The sequence below is a fragment of the Cavenderia fasciculata genome (assembly GCF_000203815.1).
Source record: "Cavenderia fasciculata unplaced genomic scaffold Scf_Dfasci-F-a-25c12.r2-5, whole genome shotgun sequence".
In the NCBI taxonomy this organism is placed as follows: Eukaryota; Evosea; class Eumycetozoa; order Acytosteliales; family Cavenderiaceae; genus Cavenderia; species Cavenderia fasciculata.
Window position 1 is genome coordinate 3,186,586 of NW_004457729.1, and position 15,682 is coordinate 3,202,267.

The window sequence follows — 15,682 nt, forward strand, 5'->3', positions numbered from 1 at the left end:
GGAAGACAGTTGATTACACCTGGGATTGGTGTTGAAGGACAGAAAGAGATGCTCAAGGCAAAGGTACTGATAGTTGGTGCAGGAGGACTGGGATGTCCTGTGGCGTTGTATCTTGCGTGTGCGGGAGTCGGCACAATTGGTATTGTCGACTATGATGCCGTCGAGCTGGGTAACTTGCATCGTCAGGTAGGTCACACCGAGTCGAGACAAGGAGTGTCCAAGGCAGAGAGCTTGGCCATGTCTATCAAGGAGAGAAACAGTGACATCCAAACTATTGTACACGAGACCATGTTTACGAGTGACACGGCTATGGAGATTGTACAACACTATGACATTGTCATTGACGCGTCTGATAATGTCGCCACGAGATACCTATGCAACGATTGCTGTATATTGGCAGGCAAGCCATTGGTCAGTGGCTCTGCTTTAAAGTGGGATGGCCAACTAACCGTCTACAACTATGGACCCACCTGTCCATGCTACCGATGTATCTTTCCAACACCTCCTCCAGCCGACACTGTCACCAAATGTTCTGATGGTGGTGTATTGGGTCCTATTGTCGGAGTGATTGGCAGTATGCAGGCTTTGGAGGCCATCAAGATCATCTCCAAGGTGGATGGTGTTTTGGCCGGTCGTTTAGTCATCTACGATGGACAACAGGCCACATTCAAGACTGTCAGACTCCGCACACGTCGTCCCAACTGCGTAGTATGTGGTGACGCACCAACGATTACCCAGCTCATCGATTATACCCAGTTTTGTCAATCGCCCTATTCCGAGTCATCTGGCAAAGCCGCCGATCGAATCGATACCAATCTTATCGTCTCTTGTAAAGATTATCACCAACATGTCTACACAACCAATTCCCCTCATATATTATTAGACGTCAGACCGAAAATACAATTTGATATTTGTTCAATCCCAAATTCCATCAGTATGTAAATGAATATTATTATATGTTTGCTTGCGTACCTCGTTCCATAATTATTGACAATATTATATCTATCTATATAATAATAATAATCAATCTAGATATACCAGTTGATGAATTAAACAAGTCTGACAATATCAACAAAATAGATCAATTAATTTCACATGATTCTTCATTGCCAAGTATGTTACAAAAACTTACAAATCAATATCATCATTTAATATTATTATTAATATTAATATTCCATTCCGATTGTAGTATATATTATTTGTAGAAGAGGAAATAAATCACAAGATGCAGCAGAAATTTTAAAATCAGTGTATAGGGAAAAGGAATCCAACGTTGTCATTAAACATATCAGAGATGGGTTATTAGGATGGAGTGATGATATAGATCCATCTTTTCCCATTTATTAATAATAAAAGTATTACACAGCACTTTGCAATTTGTACAGAGATATTATAGATAGTATAGTAATATTTAACCACGAATATAATCAGTTATAGTAATACTAGTCTTCCAACTATTATTAGTATAGATTGAATTGATTATATTTTCAAGTAGATCCATTCTAGAAAAATAACAACAAAAAAGAATTAGGATAGTTATATAAATATTATTATTAATAAATCAACTATGGTAATTAAGTTAGTTTACATACTTTGGTGGACCGAAACCCATACTTTGACCATAAGTCTTTATGGTTTTATTCTTTGTATCAATTGTGATAATTCCACCTCCAAGACATTTAGTTGAACAATTATACTTTGAAGATGTAGAAGCTGCAGCTGCCCTATTGTATTGGGCACAAAGAGCGTATAGTTTCTTTTTATACCAATTATAGATATCAGAATGATACTCTAAATCAGTTGATACCAATACATATCTAGTTTGCATCTGCAATGCATCATTCTTTAATGTATTGAATATTTTGAGTGATTCTGGAGGTGGTACAGCAGCTTGTTGTTGTGGTTGTTGAGGTTGTTGAGGTTTCTTCTTTGTATCACGATCATCATCATATCCATCGTCATAATCATCATCTGAATCATCATCATTGATAACATATGATTCATCGTCGTCATCGTCATCGTCACCATCTACTTCCCAAGTAACCTTGACAATGATATACTTTTCATCACCGTTGGGATAGTCTATTACCGATTGGTATAACTCTCCATTACTAGTAGTAGTATTCTTTACGATAGGTGAATCTATGAGAACATCCATGTTTCTTTTTTTTATATTTGTTTGTTTGTTTGATGTTTGATGCAGCAACCTGTTTTATAGGAAATGATTAAAACAAATAATTTATGAAATTATTGTTAATAATAAAAATTTTCAGCAGCAACACAGCCAAGTCCATCTTCACAGAGAAGTGATCAATCACGACTCACACAATCAGCAGTCTATCCTCTACCTATATATCTATCATATTATTATTATTATACACATTATTTATTATTTATTATTTATTATATCATTCACATTTATCTATCTATCTATCTATCTATAGTGTATACATAGCATATCTATTTATAGTAGCATAGCAGATTAATATAAAACTTGTTCTAACTATCTATCATTTATGAATACGAGGAACTATAGAGAACAATGGAAACTACTGACACTACAACTACAACAACATCTACTACTGCAACTACAACACCCAGCGCTGCTACTACCAATGGAGGAGTAGACACATCTATAAATAATAAGAGTCAAGATATTGTAATTATTGACAGTCATGGTGAAAACCAACAGTCATCTGATTCTGCTGCTCCTGCTGCTGCGGTTGTAGTTTCTGATACTACGTCAACCAGTACTACTACTACTGCTGCTGCTACTACTGCCACCGCATTTGCAAATGACGATCCAAGAATGGCAGAATGGGGAGATGAGATGAAAAGAATCAAAGAAGAATTGGTTCAGCTTCAATCATCAAGGTACCAACTCGACCAATTACAAACAATGATTATAGCAATGGCTCAAAATCAGATGGGAATTGATCCTGGTATGCTCGATGAACAACAAGAAGAAGACGAAGATGAAGAAGAAGGAGATTTCGATGAAGAAGAAGAGGAGGAGGATGAAGAAGATGAAGATTACATTGCTGAAGATGACGAAGAAGAGGAGGAAGAAGAAGATGAAGTCGACGTCCAAGGATACTATCCCGAAGATGAAGAGGAAGAGGAATACTTTAGACGATTGGAACAAAACGACGATGAAGAAATTGCCTACTATAATGAAAGCCAATCAAGAACTATTGGCGATGACGAAGAATTGGGTATTGACTGGTTGCCCAAAACAAAGAAAAGTAAGTTGACATTTTAACCATGGCTTTGCCAATCAATACATATAAATTGTTTATTAATCCTCCATTCTTTGTCCATCTCAGGTGGCCAACTAAAGAAAAAGAATATTCTCGTAAACAACCACAAGATTGCAAATAATGCAACCAACCACAGTGCCAAGAGAAAGAAGTCAATGTATCCACATTCTGTCGTTGAGTACAGTGACAGTGAAGATGAAGCCAGTTTTAGAACATGGAAACAAAACTTCCCAACATCATCTGCTACGACACCCAACAACGACAACAACAACAACAATCTTAAAACACCAACAACCTCTGGTGCTGCTCCAAGTTCAGTTATTACGCCAAGTCACAAGCATCGCGTAGAAATCCAACAAATTCATGGGTCACCATCTGTAGATGATGATATCAATATTAGTGTCAATAATCAACAACAACAACAACAACAACAACAACAAAATAATCATGTATATAACAAATCAATCAACCAAACCCCATCTACGCCCTTTACTTTCCATCCACCACAAACTGCATTTAAGCAACAACAACCACAACAACAGGAACCCTATCATCATCAACCATCTTCAACTGATACAAAGGTATATACATATTTATTTATTTATTTTCATATTTATACAAATACTAATATATATTTATATTTTAGTTAATTTTAAATGAAGGTAGAAAATTAATCAACGAAGTGTATAGCTTTATTGAAGATCATTCCATGTTTGATATGGCATATCTTTTGATTATACTTCGTCATGTAAAAGTGTTGCATACACCACACCAATGGATTGCCTTGAATGATGCGGTACAAAATGCCATCCAAGCGATTGCGCCAAATGCCCTAGAAGTAAACCATTCACCATTAAAGTACCGATCCAAACAACCACAACAAAATTTATATAACCAAGCATATATCAATCAACAATATCAACAACAACAAATCCAACAACAACAACAACAACAACATCAACATCAACAACAACAAATCCAACAACAGCAACTACAATATTACCAACAACAACAACAACAACACCAACAACAACAAATGTATAATACCCAAAGACAACAACAACAACAACCAACCTATTACCATGAAACACCACTTGAACAACAACAACAACTTCCATTGGGATATGCAGAAAACACATTCCCAACTGATGTTTATGGACATTATCCACCAAGATATCAAACAGCCACTACTACTCCATATAGTGTTCAACATTTTGCTGCTGGACAACAACCACAACAACATCAACAACAACAACAACACTCGATACCAATTGGAGGAGCCAAGAATTATCAACATCCATTGAACCAACAATTGCAACATAGACCACCACAAAATAACCTCAACTTTGGATCTCCACCTGCTCCTCTTTATAATACCTACTCACCACAACAACAACAACAACAAGTACCGACTGGACAACATCAAATTCCACCACAAACACCACATCAAGAAACACGTCATATTGAGATAAAGACACCCAAGAATGTACTTCATGAAACACCTTCGAGAAGACAACAATATACTCAAGTCAAAAAAGGTAGACCATTCATCCCACACAGCGAGGATAGCAGTTCCTATCACAACGAAAGTTCATCCAAACACTCTTCTGTTTCTGCCGACTCTGACAATGAGCTGGCTCGTATCCAAAAGAAACAACAACAATTGATTTATTTTAAGAAAATGCAACAACACCAACAATTATTAAGACAACAATCAAAAATGGCTGCAAGAACCAATAATAATAATAATAACAATAATAACAATAATAATAGTAATGGCACTGCTACTGCCACTACTGCTGCAACTACAACAAAAGCCCAACAAAGAGCAAAATTACAATCCTCTGGTAATGATCCTATCGATCTTTCCTCAATTCACTCTGATAGTCATTATGACGATACCTATGATGACGAGAGCTCTGTTGATTTTCAAAATGACGAAGTAGATGAGAGTGAATTCGAATTGGATGGTGAACTAAGAAAATTGGATATTAATGGAAAAAAAAAGGTCGGTATCCCAATAAGTGGTAGTAATGGCGGTGACAGTATTAATATTAGTAATGTAACCGAACCAAATGAAAATAATGAACAAGACAATGATAATGATAGTCTTCAAACCTAGTAGTAAAACAAAAAATACCAAAAAATAAACCATCAAAAAGAATTATAAATAAATAGTTAATGGAGAATTATTATTTATTGGGGGACCAACTTTAATCCTTTATTTTTTTACACTTTGAATATTTAATTTTCACTTTGCCAGTATACTTTCCCCTTTTTTTATATTTTCTGGAAAAGATAAATTATCGATTAAAAAAGCAACCTCTTTAAAAGAACTATAGTTTATTCTCATTTTTAATTGAGGGTATATAGATATCTATGACCATAAACCTATATTCATAAATTAAGTATAATCTTTTCTACTAGGATAAAAGTATTGGTATTCTCAAGATGCAGTTCAACAAATCTTATGTTAATGAAATTCAGGCCTATACACCTGTCCACTTCTACCCTCTGCATCTGTTTCTTTTTTGTTGATTCTTGATGTGAATTACCCAAATTAAATGAAAATAATGAGCAATATACAGTCATTAAATAATAGTATTCGATCCAAATAAAAATTTAACCATCTTGAGAATATTTAAATTACATTAGGAACAACCATTTTCTAGATTAATTATCATAAATAGGAAACCCTAAAAAAAAAGAGACCTTCTACTTTTATTGATTATCTATGTTACTTCCCATAAACCTTTATTGATAATAAAGTTATTCTCTTTTCTATTAGGATAAAGATAAAGGTATTCTCAAGATGCAGTTCAACAAACCTAATGATAATGAAATCAGACCACTTAATTCTTTAAATCTGACGCCTTCAAATCCCTCTGCATCTGTTTCTTTTTTTTCTTGAAGGAGTATCTGGATATAGTTTATACCCTCTCTAGAGAATTTATTATTAAGTTCTGAAGCTTTTTTTAACAAAATATATATTTATTTATTTATTTATATATTATTTTATTTATTATTTTAAAATTAATCATCTTGTTTAATTGATAATTCATTTACATCCTTGTTAACATCAATAGTTACATTATGTCTTTCAGTGATTTTACCTTCAAGAATTAATTTAGCCATTGGATTGAGGAGATGTTTTTGGATGACACGCTTTAATGGACGAGCACCATAGACGGGATCGTAACCTTGGTCGGCCAACCAATCCAAAGCAGTTGGACGAACGACCAATGTGATTTGACGATCACTCAAGAGTTTACGAAGATCGTTCAATTGAATGTCGACAATATGATCCATGTCGGAACGAGAGAGACGATTGAAAAGGATCATATCGTCGATTCTATTCAAAAATTCTGGTGGGAATTCAGAACGAACCACTTGCATGACGCTTTCACGTGCTGTTGAGCTTGGAGTTCCATCTGGAAGATTGGCAAGAACGTCGGCACCAAGATTGCTTGTCAAAATGATCATTGTGTTTCTAAAGTCAATCTTTCTGCCTTGAGAGTCGGTCAAATGGCCATCGTCCAACATTTGGAGCAATAGATTCGATACTTCACGATGAGCCTTTTCAAACTCATCAAAAAGTACCAAAGAGTATGGACGTCTTCTAACAGCCTCTGTCAAAGTACCACCCTCTTCAAAACCAACATAACCTGGTGGTGCTCCAATCAATCTACTAACAGAGAATTTCTCCATATATTCAGACATATCTATTCTAATCAATGCATTTGGACTATCAAACATAAATTCTGCCAATGTTCTACATAATTGTGTCTAATAGAAAATAAAAAATAAAAAGTAATCAAAGTTAGTATAATGTGTTGTTTTAAATTATATCTTTTTTTTTTTTAACTTACTTTACCAACACCAGTTGGACCTAAAAATAAGAAAGAACCAATTGGTCTATTATGAGAATGAAGACCGGCACGACTGATTCTAACGGCATTTGATACGGCAGTGATAGCCTCTGGTTGACCAATAACTTGGGTTGCAAGTTGTTTTTCCATGTTTAATAACTTGTCCTTTTCACCCATCATAAGAGAGTGTACTGGAATACCTGTGGCCTTGGAGATGACGAGTGCGACATCTTTGGCAGTGACAGCCTCTGAAATCATGGAAAGGTTGAGATCCTGTCCATCGCCATCCTTGGGTACTTGTTTCTCGAGATTTGGAATGATTCCATAGGCAAGCTCACCAGCTCTAGTCAAGTCACCTCTTCTTTGAGCCTGTTGTAACTCAATCTTGGCATTTTCCAACTTTTCATTGGCCATTTTACGTTTTTCCAATTCCTCCTTTTCCTTCATCCAAACGGTTGTCAATTTCTTGCATTCTTCTTCTTTGGTGGCTAGTTCACTTTCGAGTTTGGCGAGACGTTCCTTGCTGGCAATATCCGTTTCCTTTTTGAGAGCTTCGATTTCAATCTTCATGGTGATGATGGTTCGGTTGAGATTCTCAATGTTCTCTGGTTTGCTTTCCTGTTGAAGTCTGAGACGACTGGCAGCCTCATCGATCAAGTCGATGGCCTTGTCGGGCAAGAAACGGTCAGTGATGTAACGCTGGCTGTTGACACAGGCAGACACGAGGGCACCGTCGGTGATACGTACACCGTGATGCACCTCGTATCTCTCTTTGAGACCTCTCATGATACTTATTGTGTCTTCAACACTTGGCTCTGTAACCATAACCGATTGGAATCTTCTGGCCAATGCTGGATCCTTTTCAATGTACTTTCGGTACTCTGAGGTGGTAGTGGCACCGACGCAATGCAAATCACCTCTTGCCAACTGTGGTTTCAACATGTTGGATGCATCCATACCTCCTTCGACGGCACCAGCACCTACCAAAGTATGCAACTCATCGATAAAGAGAATCACCTCTCCTTTGAAATGAGCTACATCCTTTAGAATAGACTTCATTCTCTCTTCAAAGTCACCTCTAAACTTGGCACCTGCCACAATCGCCGCCAGATCCAATGTCAATACTCTTTTGTTCTTTACGCTATCTGGTACATCACCATTTACAATTCTTTGTGCTAATCCTTCTACAATTGCAGTCTAAATTAAATTAAATAAATTAAATAAATTAAATAAATAAATATATTAGTCTCTAATCCCTCTTTCAATCTCTTTCTTTTTCTTTTGAATTAAATTTAGTTTCATACCTTTCCAACACCAGGTTCACCAATTAATACAGGATTATTCTTTGTTCTACGACTGAGTACTTGAATAGTTCGACGAATCTCTTCGTCTCTACCAATGACGGGATCTACTTTACCTTGCTTTGCAATCTCTGTCAGATCTTTTGTGTACTTTGCCAATGCTTCTCCTGGTGGTACATTGTCAGGGTTGACCCAAGGTTGCTGCTTTGGTTGTCCATTATTGCCATTTCCACCAGCACCTTGAAAGAATCTCTTTGCGATAGTGGTATGATGATTACTGTTGTTCAATGGGTCAAACAATGACGAGGATGACGACAATGATGAACGAGCAATACTATTTAGATTTAAATTTGATAATGATGATGTAAAGTATCCAACTTTATTACTTAATTCATTGCTACTGTTTTTGTTTGCAGTTGACAATGACGATGATGTTGATGTTGCAGACGACAACGATGATGATGACGATGATTTATTAGTTATAGTATTTGCATTTTTTAATATTGATTTCAACTTTAAAGTTGAATTTAACATTAATCTATTCATATCTACCAATAATAATAACAATAACTATATATCTTCTTCTTCTTTGTTATATTCTACTTTTTGCTGATATATAATGATACTATGATGGGGATCAGCTGTGATGATGAGATGATGCTTGTTGTGACTGTGAACAAAAATTAAATTAATAAATTAATTTCGAATATGGGTATGAGGGTGGTGTGAAGTTCAACACTCAGCATATGTGTACTTACAAATTAATTGTTTGGGTGGGTGAGAGTAACAATAGTTCTTCAAAGTTCGAATGCATATTGATATGATTGACTTTAGTTGTTCATTTGAATAATTTCAAAGTATTTCAAGATAGATGATATTTCATTCTATTTTGATTGAAATATCATTGAAATATCTTGGACTTATTTCGATTTCCATTTTTGGACAAAGCAACCAAAATTTTTAATATTTAATATTATTTTTTTTTTATTATTGGTCCTATTGTAAATTCCATAACCCTTTTAGGTGTTCTTGTTGACAACGAGACCTCATTTCATACTTTATTAAAATAGATAGATACAAACAACAAACACAAACAATGAATAAATTAGTACAATCTACCTTCAAATCTTTGGCAAAACCAGCCACATCTTCTACCACTACATTTATAAATCCTTCATCTTCTTCAATGTTGTCTGGAATTGGTTCAACAACTACGAGATCATTTTCAAGTGACAAAAAATCAAATACAGATAATAATAATAGTCAAATTCAACAACATAAAAAGGATAAACAACCAACTACTCAACAACAACCATGGCAAAAAGGTAATTATAGGAATTTAAATTCATCTATTTAATTAATACTAATTTTAATTTATTATTTTTTTATTTTTTTTCTAGGTTTAAGAAATAACCATTTTGGTGATTTTGAAGATGCATTTTCAATCTTTAAACAACCATTCTTTAATCCAAAGTCTACTAAAATGTTTGATCATGATTGGGAGGAATTTGAAACACCTCAATTCATGAGAGCACCAAAGACTCGTTTAGAGGAAGGAGATGACCAATTTTGTTTGACCATGGAAGTTCCGGGTTTGTCAAAGGACGATATCAAGCTTTCATACTCCAAGAATAGATTAACTGTTGAATCCAAAAAAGTGGAAGAAACTCAAGATGAAAAACAAGGAAACAAATCAACTTTCAAATCACATTTCTTCAAATCAATGACATTCCCAGAAAACAACATAAACACTGGAAATATTTCAGCCAAGGTTGAAAATGGAGTACTTACTATTAACCTACCAAAGTTGGTTGATGAATCAAAGAAATCTCAAGAAATTAAAGTAGAATAGAAAATAAAAAAAATACTATTTTTTTAAATATTATTCTTTGCTCCTGTATTAATATGTATGTGTACTTGTACAAATTTGTTTGAGGGGTGTGAATGATTCTTTATTTGAGTTGTTCCTGTTTGGGGTTTATTCCTTTAATTAATTTAAATTGCACCAGATATCCATTCTAAACCAATGACATTATCAGTTGGTTGAGCTGGTGGGGAAGTGGTAAACGTTACCTTTCCTGGGTAAAGTGATACAGTTGTGCAAACGAATTGTTGCTTGAAATGCGAGAAAAGAACAATATAATTACCTTTTTGGCCAATGGTCATACCAAAGTCTAAGCCCTCGTTTGTTTTCCAACCGTTTTGAATGACCCAAGCTTGGGTGGCTTGACGCGATTCAAGATCGATTTCCAAGATAACCTGATCTCCCATAGGGTAGATATCGACGAAAAAGACACGACCGCTGGCAAAGATGAATTGAGGTTGGGCCGTACCAGCATTACTGATTGAAAGTCTCTCTTGGACAACCTTTCTTGACAACAAGTTGTAGATCATCACCAAGGGGGCTTCTTGATGGACAGAGGATAATAGAGTATAAAGAATGTAGTAGTTTCCAGTGCTAGCATCATAAGCTCCAACTGGTGTCAATGTTACATCATTCATCACTCCTGTTGGAAGTGGAATTGATTCACTAAAAATAATTAAATAAATTAAAATAAATCAATAAAAATAAATAAATGAGCAAACGACTCGATCAATTGATCTCTTATAGTTAGTTAGTTTAACTTACAGTTCTTGAGTATTAAAATTCCAAATATAAATTGTTAAATTGGAAGATGTATCATTTGAAGGAATAGCTGCAAAATTGTGTACGGGGTCATAGGCAATTGCTTGAGGAAACATTGTGCTGTTAAATACAGCATTTGTGCATTGTAAAGTTGTAAGACTATTTTGCTGCAATAGGAGAGGATGTCATTTAAAATAAAGAATAATGTTTGGTTAGTTTGTATTATATTTTTCATTTTCTTTTTCTTTTTCATATTCTTGTTACATTAATATTATATTGAACCATGCAATCTTGATTCAATTCTAAATCAGTGCCTAAAAACAAGACGGTGTTGTCTGTTGCATTGGAAGAAAGTTGACCGTAAAAGTTATATTTGCTAGTAGAGTTTGTATCATTTGTAGTGATCAGTGCTCCACTAGTAGTATTATAAGAGTAGAATACATTTTGGCTGTTCATAATAAAGAATTGGGTGATCTCTTCTTGACTTGATACCATCTTTTTTAAAAAAGAAAAATAAATAAAAAAAAAAAAAAAAAGTTAGAAGATATTTGGATTTGATTTGATTCAATGAGATATCTTATCTTACTTGAGAGAAACAACAGAGTGTAAATAATGGTAATAAAAAGAACTTCATATTTATGTTGATCTTTTTGTATCTGTATCGATTATATATATATGTATATTGTTTGTGAATAATAGATGTGTTGTTTGTGAAATGATTTAGTTTACACAAGCTTGCCTTGCTTTTGCTATGGTTGTGAAGTGGCGACACGAAAACCATTGGATAAATATCTATCCGGGGTGAATAAAATTAAAATATCTTCCCTCTTTAAATAAATCATTTTTCGACAACTAACCCGGAAGGAATTCGACCGGCTCTGTTGGCACTTTGATTTTATTTAATTTAACTACGACATCATCATCATCATTATCCTTTAAAGAAATAATTTAATTTATTTCTCGTTTGTTTTTTTTCATAATATATATGTTTTTTTCTTTTTTATTTCTTTTCATAACCAACAAATGAACCTTCAATAAGTTCAACTGGTAGTTTGAACAAGACCTGATGATTGGAATTCTTGGAGTATGATAGCTTGATCCTTTGTTTGTTTGGGGGTTTGAACATTGAGAATAGGGTGCATAAAATTAGGGAGGTATTCATAAAGATTGAGTATTATAATATTGTCTTGAGTACGTGATGTTATCATTGCTGGTAAATCAACTCCTCTATTAGTAACAAATATATATAAATATGGTTTGAGTTGTGCCTCGTCAAGGCTCTTGAGTTCTTTTTCAAACATAGCACCTGTCAAACGAGTTTCACCAATGATGTGTTTTCCTTGGAACAACAAATAGGTTCCTTTTACAAATTGAAACCAATCAAACAAAGGTGCATTGTCAGCGTTTACCAAAACATTGCCCGAGAGAAAGTGATTTTGGTCTTCATCAGAGAGTTTGGTCGATAGATAATGGTGTTTTAGTTTTCTGTAAGTGGTAGCTGAAAAGGATGTTGGTTAGATTTACTATAATACAATTGAGCATATATATATATACATTACCATTGAGATTTGTAAGGTCTAATATCTGTTCACTTGTAAAATCTGTTGCGATGCCAGGCAAGAAATCGCCAACTCTGACGGTTTTGTCTTGAGCAAACATTTGGGTTCTGACATCTTGATGTATGGCACATATAATCTCCCAATCACCAAAATGAATCTTGGAGTGGGAAGACTCTAAATAATAGAAGAGTTGTGTCAAAGATGCTGATGATGGACTAGCAACACGTTGTGCGTACATTTTGACAAAGAAATAGGGAATATCTACAACATGGCGACCTCTAAACTTGACGATTCTGATGCACGAGTCCATTTCAGCTTGTTCAAATGTGGTGTTTGAATCTGGGATTAGGGACGAACTTTCAACCGACTTGCATGTAATAGCATAGGAAAGTATGGTTTGGATGAATGGAGGAGGACTTGAAAGACTACGATGATACGATGTTCCAGATAACCGCCCATGAAATTCACTGATACCGCTGGAGAATGGAACAACTTTGTTTGCTCTTTGTTGGACGTCCGAAGAAAAATAATCAAACCAAAATATTTCCAGTAATCGTGGCCAGCCACCTAGAGAGTCACGGACGAGTTCTAAGCCAGAGCAAAGGTCCTTATGTGAATAGAAATTAATATATTCATCTTTGGATAGTGGAGGGAGAGGGATTACAGTTGCCCTGTAGCTAGAGTTTTGGGTGATAATATCCGAGAGTTGGTATCGAGGTGTGCCAGCAAAAAGTGCGCTGATGAAGATTGGTCCAGACGCCATAAGTTGATTGCCAACAGCCAGAGCAACTTTCTTTAGAAAGTCGCGATCCCCCTCTATGGTTTCTGCTTTTGTATCGATAAGTTGTTGATATTCATCAATACATATATTCATGAATACTTTATCACCATCTTCGATTCTTTTCTGTACAATAAGATGTTGATAAATAGTTGACAAACAAGTTCCCAAACCCAATGGTGATTGGAAACGACTCTTTATGGCCTGGCAAAAATTGGTAAAACTTGCACCATCCACCTCTTTAATACCATCAAAGAAGTATCGATGGAAAAGACGAAGGGAGAGTGTTTCTTGTTCATTGAGCTCGGACTTTTCCTGAAAGGATGTTCCGTTGCCATAGGAAACAACCAAATGGAGCATGCATGTTGGGAAATTGGATGGCAATCGTTGTTTTTCATCGAGTTTATCTTGATATTCTTGTTCGAATACCTTGTGGCACTCATAAAGGTATCTTGTCTTTCCGATCCCTGGTGCACCTGGTACGACCAAAAAGGGATGGTCCATCTTGTCATATGAGTCTTGATGCATCATGAATCGTGTGAACACGCTCGAGTAATATTGATCCAGAGACTCAGAACGAGAGAAAAATGGAATGGAAATTCGTTGGTTACCTAGGAACTTGAAAATACATTTAAATGAGATTTAGTTTTAAATATTTGTCGATTAAATTACTTACTTTGGAAACAGATGGAGAGAGGCTGAAATTGTGAGTTGGGTCACCTCCAATTTGAGAAATATAATCAAGGATCCATTTTAAAATGTCTTTGAAAGTAAGTTTAAATGTTAGAAAAAAGATAATATGAACAGGGGTGATGATAATCTCAGTGATATAAGAGAACAAGCAAACAAAACAAAGTGGAATAGACTGGTCATACAATGAGGAGAGTGGTTAAAAGGGAAAAGATATGGGGGAGGGGAAATGATAGTTCTGATAGAAAGTTAAATGGTACTTTCTATTGTTTACCGGCAAGATGCTGAATGATGGTAATTGGTTGATGCAACAAAATGACGAGATGTTGTGTGATGTAGCAATCAGGAATAGTATGAAATAGACTGGCCATACAATGAGGCAAAAAAAAAAAGCGATAAGTTGATTGGATATTAAAACCAAAAAGAAATGGTGCAAAAACAATGAACGGTGATGAAACAAAACGAGATGTTGAGTGATGGTGATACAATAAATAGGAATGGGAGACTGGCCAACAATGAGGCAAGGGAAAATGAGATGGGTGAAGGGATGTTTTGATAAAACACACAAAATTACCTTTAGGGGCTGCTAGGATGGGAGTGTCTAAGATGAATAAAAAAGAAATAAATTAGTTTGATCAGACTCATAAAGGATGAGGGTCAACTTACTTTGCGTAGAATGTTTCGAGAGCAACTTGGAAAATTTCAAATGGTCGCCAAGTTCCATTCCACTAAATATGGTTTGTTTGTAATCATCATCTTGATATATTTCATAGACCTCTTCCAGAGATGTAATTTTTTTGTCTTTTAATCTTCCCAAAATATCATTGGCTGTGGAATCACTAACTTGGGATTCAATGAGGATATCTTTTACCTCTGTATAGAATTTATCTGTAAAAAGGAGCAGATATTAGATTAAATTTATATGTATGTTGGAAGAAAATGTTGTCAAATAGATCTATTACCTGTCATGATAATTGACAAGATGACTTGATAATAAGAACAAGATGATGTTTTTTCTCTCTTTATTGACAACTGGTATATAGTAAATTATATGTGTGAAGAATAAATGAATGACAAAAAAAAAGAATAACTTGATAAAGTGGAAGAATATGTATCAAAAAAGAAGTGTGATGCTGGTATGCGCTTTTTAACAAACTTAAAATTATTAAACAAAATAATAATAATAATAAAATGTGTTGGTGACGACTAAAAGAGAGCATAATGACGGGTGAGAGAATCTGACGAATGACAATGTGAATCAAGCTGAATATGTGTGTGTGTGTGTGTGTGGCAAATATGAAATAGAAGATAGACTCTTATACATACCATTGCTGCCGTGTTGATGCGACAGCGATTGTTGTTTAAGTTGTTGAGCAGCCAGATAGAGCTTCTTTGCAGGCGCTATGACTATGCCACATTTATCGAAATCAGCCTCTGTAAACACTGCTATGCTCTCCATCCACATCATTATTAAGAAGCATCTGGGCATATTCTTCTCTTACTTGAACTTCTTTTGTCGCCCATTCTTTTACTTGTTCTGATGACCATCGTTTGAAATCACTTTGAAAGGCAATTTCAGATGTTGTAAAAGAATAATAA

At 35.0% G+C, this 15,682-nt stretch overlaps 7 protein-coding genes across 7 annotated transcripts; 3 read left to right on the forward strand and 4 right to left on the reverse strand.

The window, feature by feature from the left end:
* Positions 1–48: 48 nt before the first annotated feature.
* Positions 49–1,347, forward strand: mocs3 (molybdenum cofactor synthesis 3; the record flags this gene model as incomplete). Its single annotated transcript, XM_004359522.1, has 3 exons — positions 49–934; positions 1,033–1,188; positions 1,250–1,347. The coding sequence occupies 3 exons, from the start codon at positions 49–51 to the stop codon at positions 1,345–1,347; spliced, it is 1,140 nt and encodes a 379-aa protein (XP_004359579.1).
* A 64-nt stretch (positions 1,348–1,411) lies between these two features.
* Positions 1,412–2,158, reverse strand: DFA_01616 (uncharacterized protein; the record flags this gene model as incomplete). The annotated part of the gene is made up of 2 exons (XM_004359523.1): positions 1,412–1,502; positions 1,593–2,158. The coding sequence occupies 2 exons, from the start codon at positions 2,156–2,158 to the stop codon at positions 1,412–1,414; spliced, it is 657 nt and encodes a 218-aa protein (XP_004359580.1).
* A 384-nt stretch (positions 2,159–2,542) lies between these two features.
* Positions 2,543–5,382, forward strand: DFA_01617 (uncharacterized protein; the record flags this gene model as incomplete). The annotated part of the gene is made up of 3 exons (XM_004359524.1): positions 2,543–3,215; positions 3,327–3,841; positions 3,907–5,382. The coding sequence occupies 3 exons, from the start codon at positions 2,543–2,545 to the stop codon at positions 5,380–5,382; spliced, it is 2,664 nt and encodes an 887-aa protein (XP_004359581.1).
* A 911-nt stretch (positions 5,383–6,293) lies between these two features.
* DFA_01618 (AAA ATPase domain-containing protein) lies at positions 6,294–8,976 on the reverse strand (the record flags this gene model as incomplete). The annotated part of the gene is made up of 3 exons (XM_004359525.1): positions 6,294–7,046; positions 7,130–8,326; positions 8,434–8,976. The coding sequence occupies 3 exons, from the start codon at positions 8,974–8,976 to the stop codon at positions 6,294–6,296; spliced, it is 2,493 nt and encodes an 830-aa protein (XP_004359582.1).
* Positions 8,977–9,526: 550 nt separating this feature from the next.
* Positions 9,527–10,282, forward strand: hspF-1 (heat shock protein Hsp20 domain-containing protein; the record flags this gene model as incomplete). Its single annotated transcript, XM_004359526.1, has 2 exons — positions 9,527–9,755; positions 9,831–10,282. The coding sequence occupies 2 exons, from the start codon at positions 9,527–9,529 to the stop codon at positions 10,280–10,282; spliced, it is 681 nt and encodes a 226-aa protein (XP_004359583.1).
* Positions 10,283–10,425: 143 nt separating this feature from the next.
* Positions 10,426–11,690, reverse strand: DFA_01620 (uncharacterized protein; the record flags this gene model as incomplete). Its single annotated transcript, XM_004359527.1, has 4 exons — positions 10,426–10,960; positions 11,060–11,223; positions 11,321–11,551; positions 11,643–11,690. 4 exons carry the CDS (start codon positions 11,688–11,690, stop codon positions 10,426–10,428), a joined length of 978 nt encoding a protein of 325 aa, XP_004359584.1.
* A 406-nt stretch (positions 11,691–12,096) lies between these two features.
* DFA_01621 (uncharacterized protein) lies at positions 12,097–15,551 on the reverse strand (the record flags this gene model as incomplete). The annotated part of the gene is made up of 6 exons (XM_004359528.1): positions 12,097–12,416; positions 12,616–13,222; positions 13,496–13,940; positions 14,750–14,811; positions 14,928–14,971; positions 15,410–15,551. The coding sequence occupies 6 exons, from the start codon at positions 15,549–15,551 to the stop codon at positions 12,097–12,099; spliced, it is 1,620 nt and encodes a 539-aa protein (XP_004359585.1).
* Between the last annotated feature and the right edge of the window lie 131 nt (positions 15,552–15,682).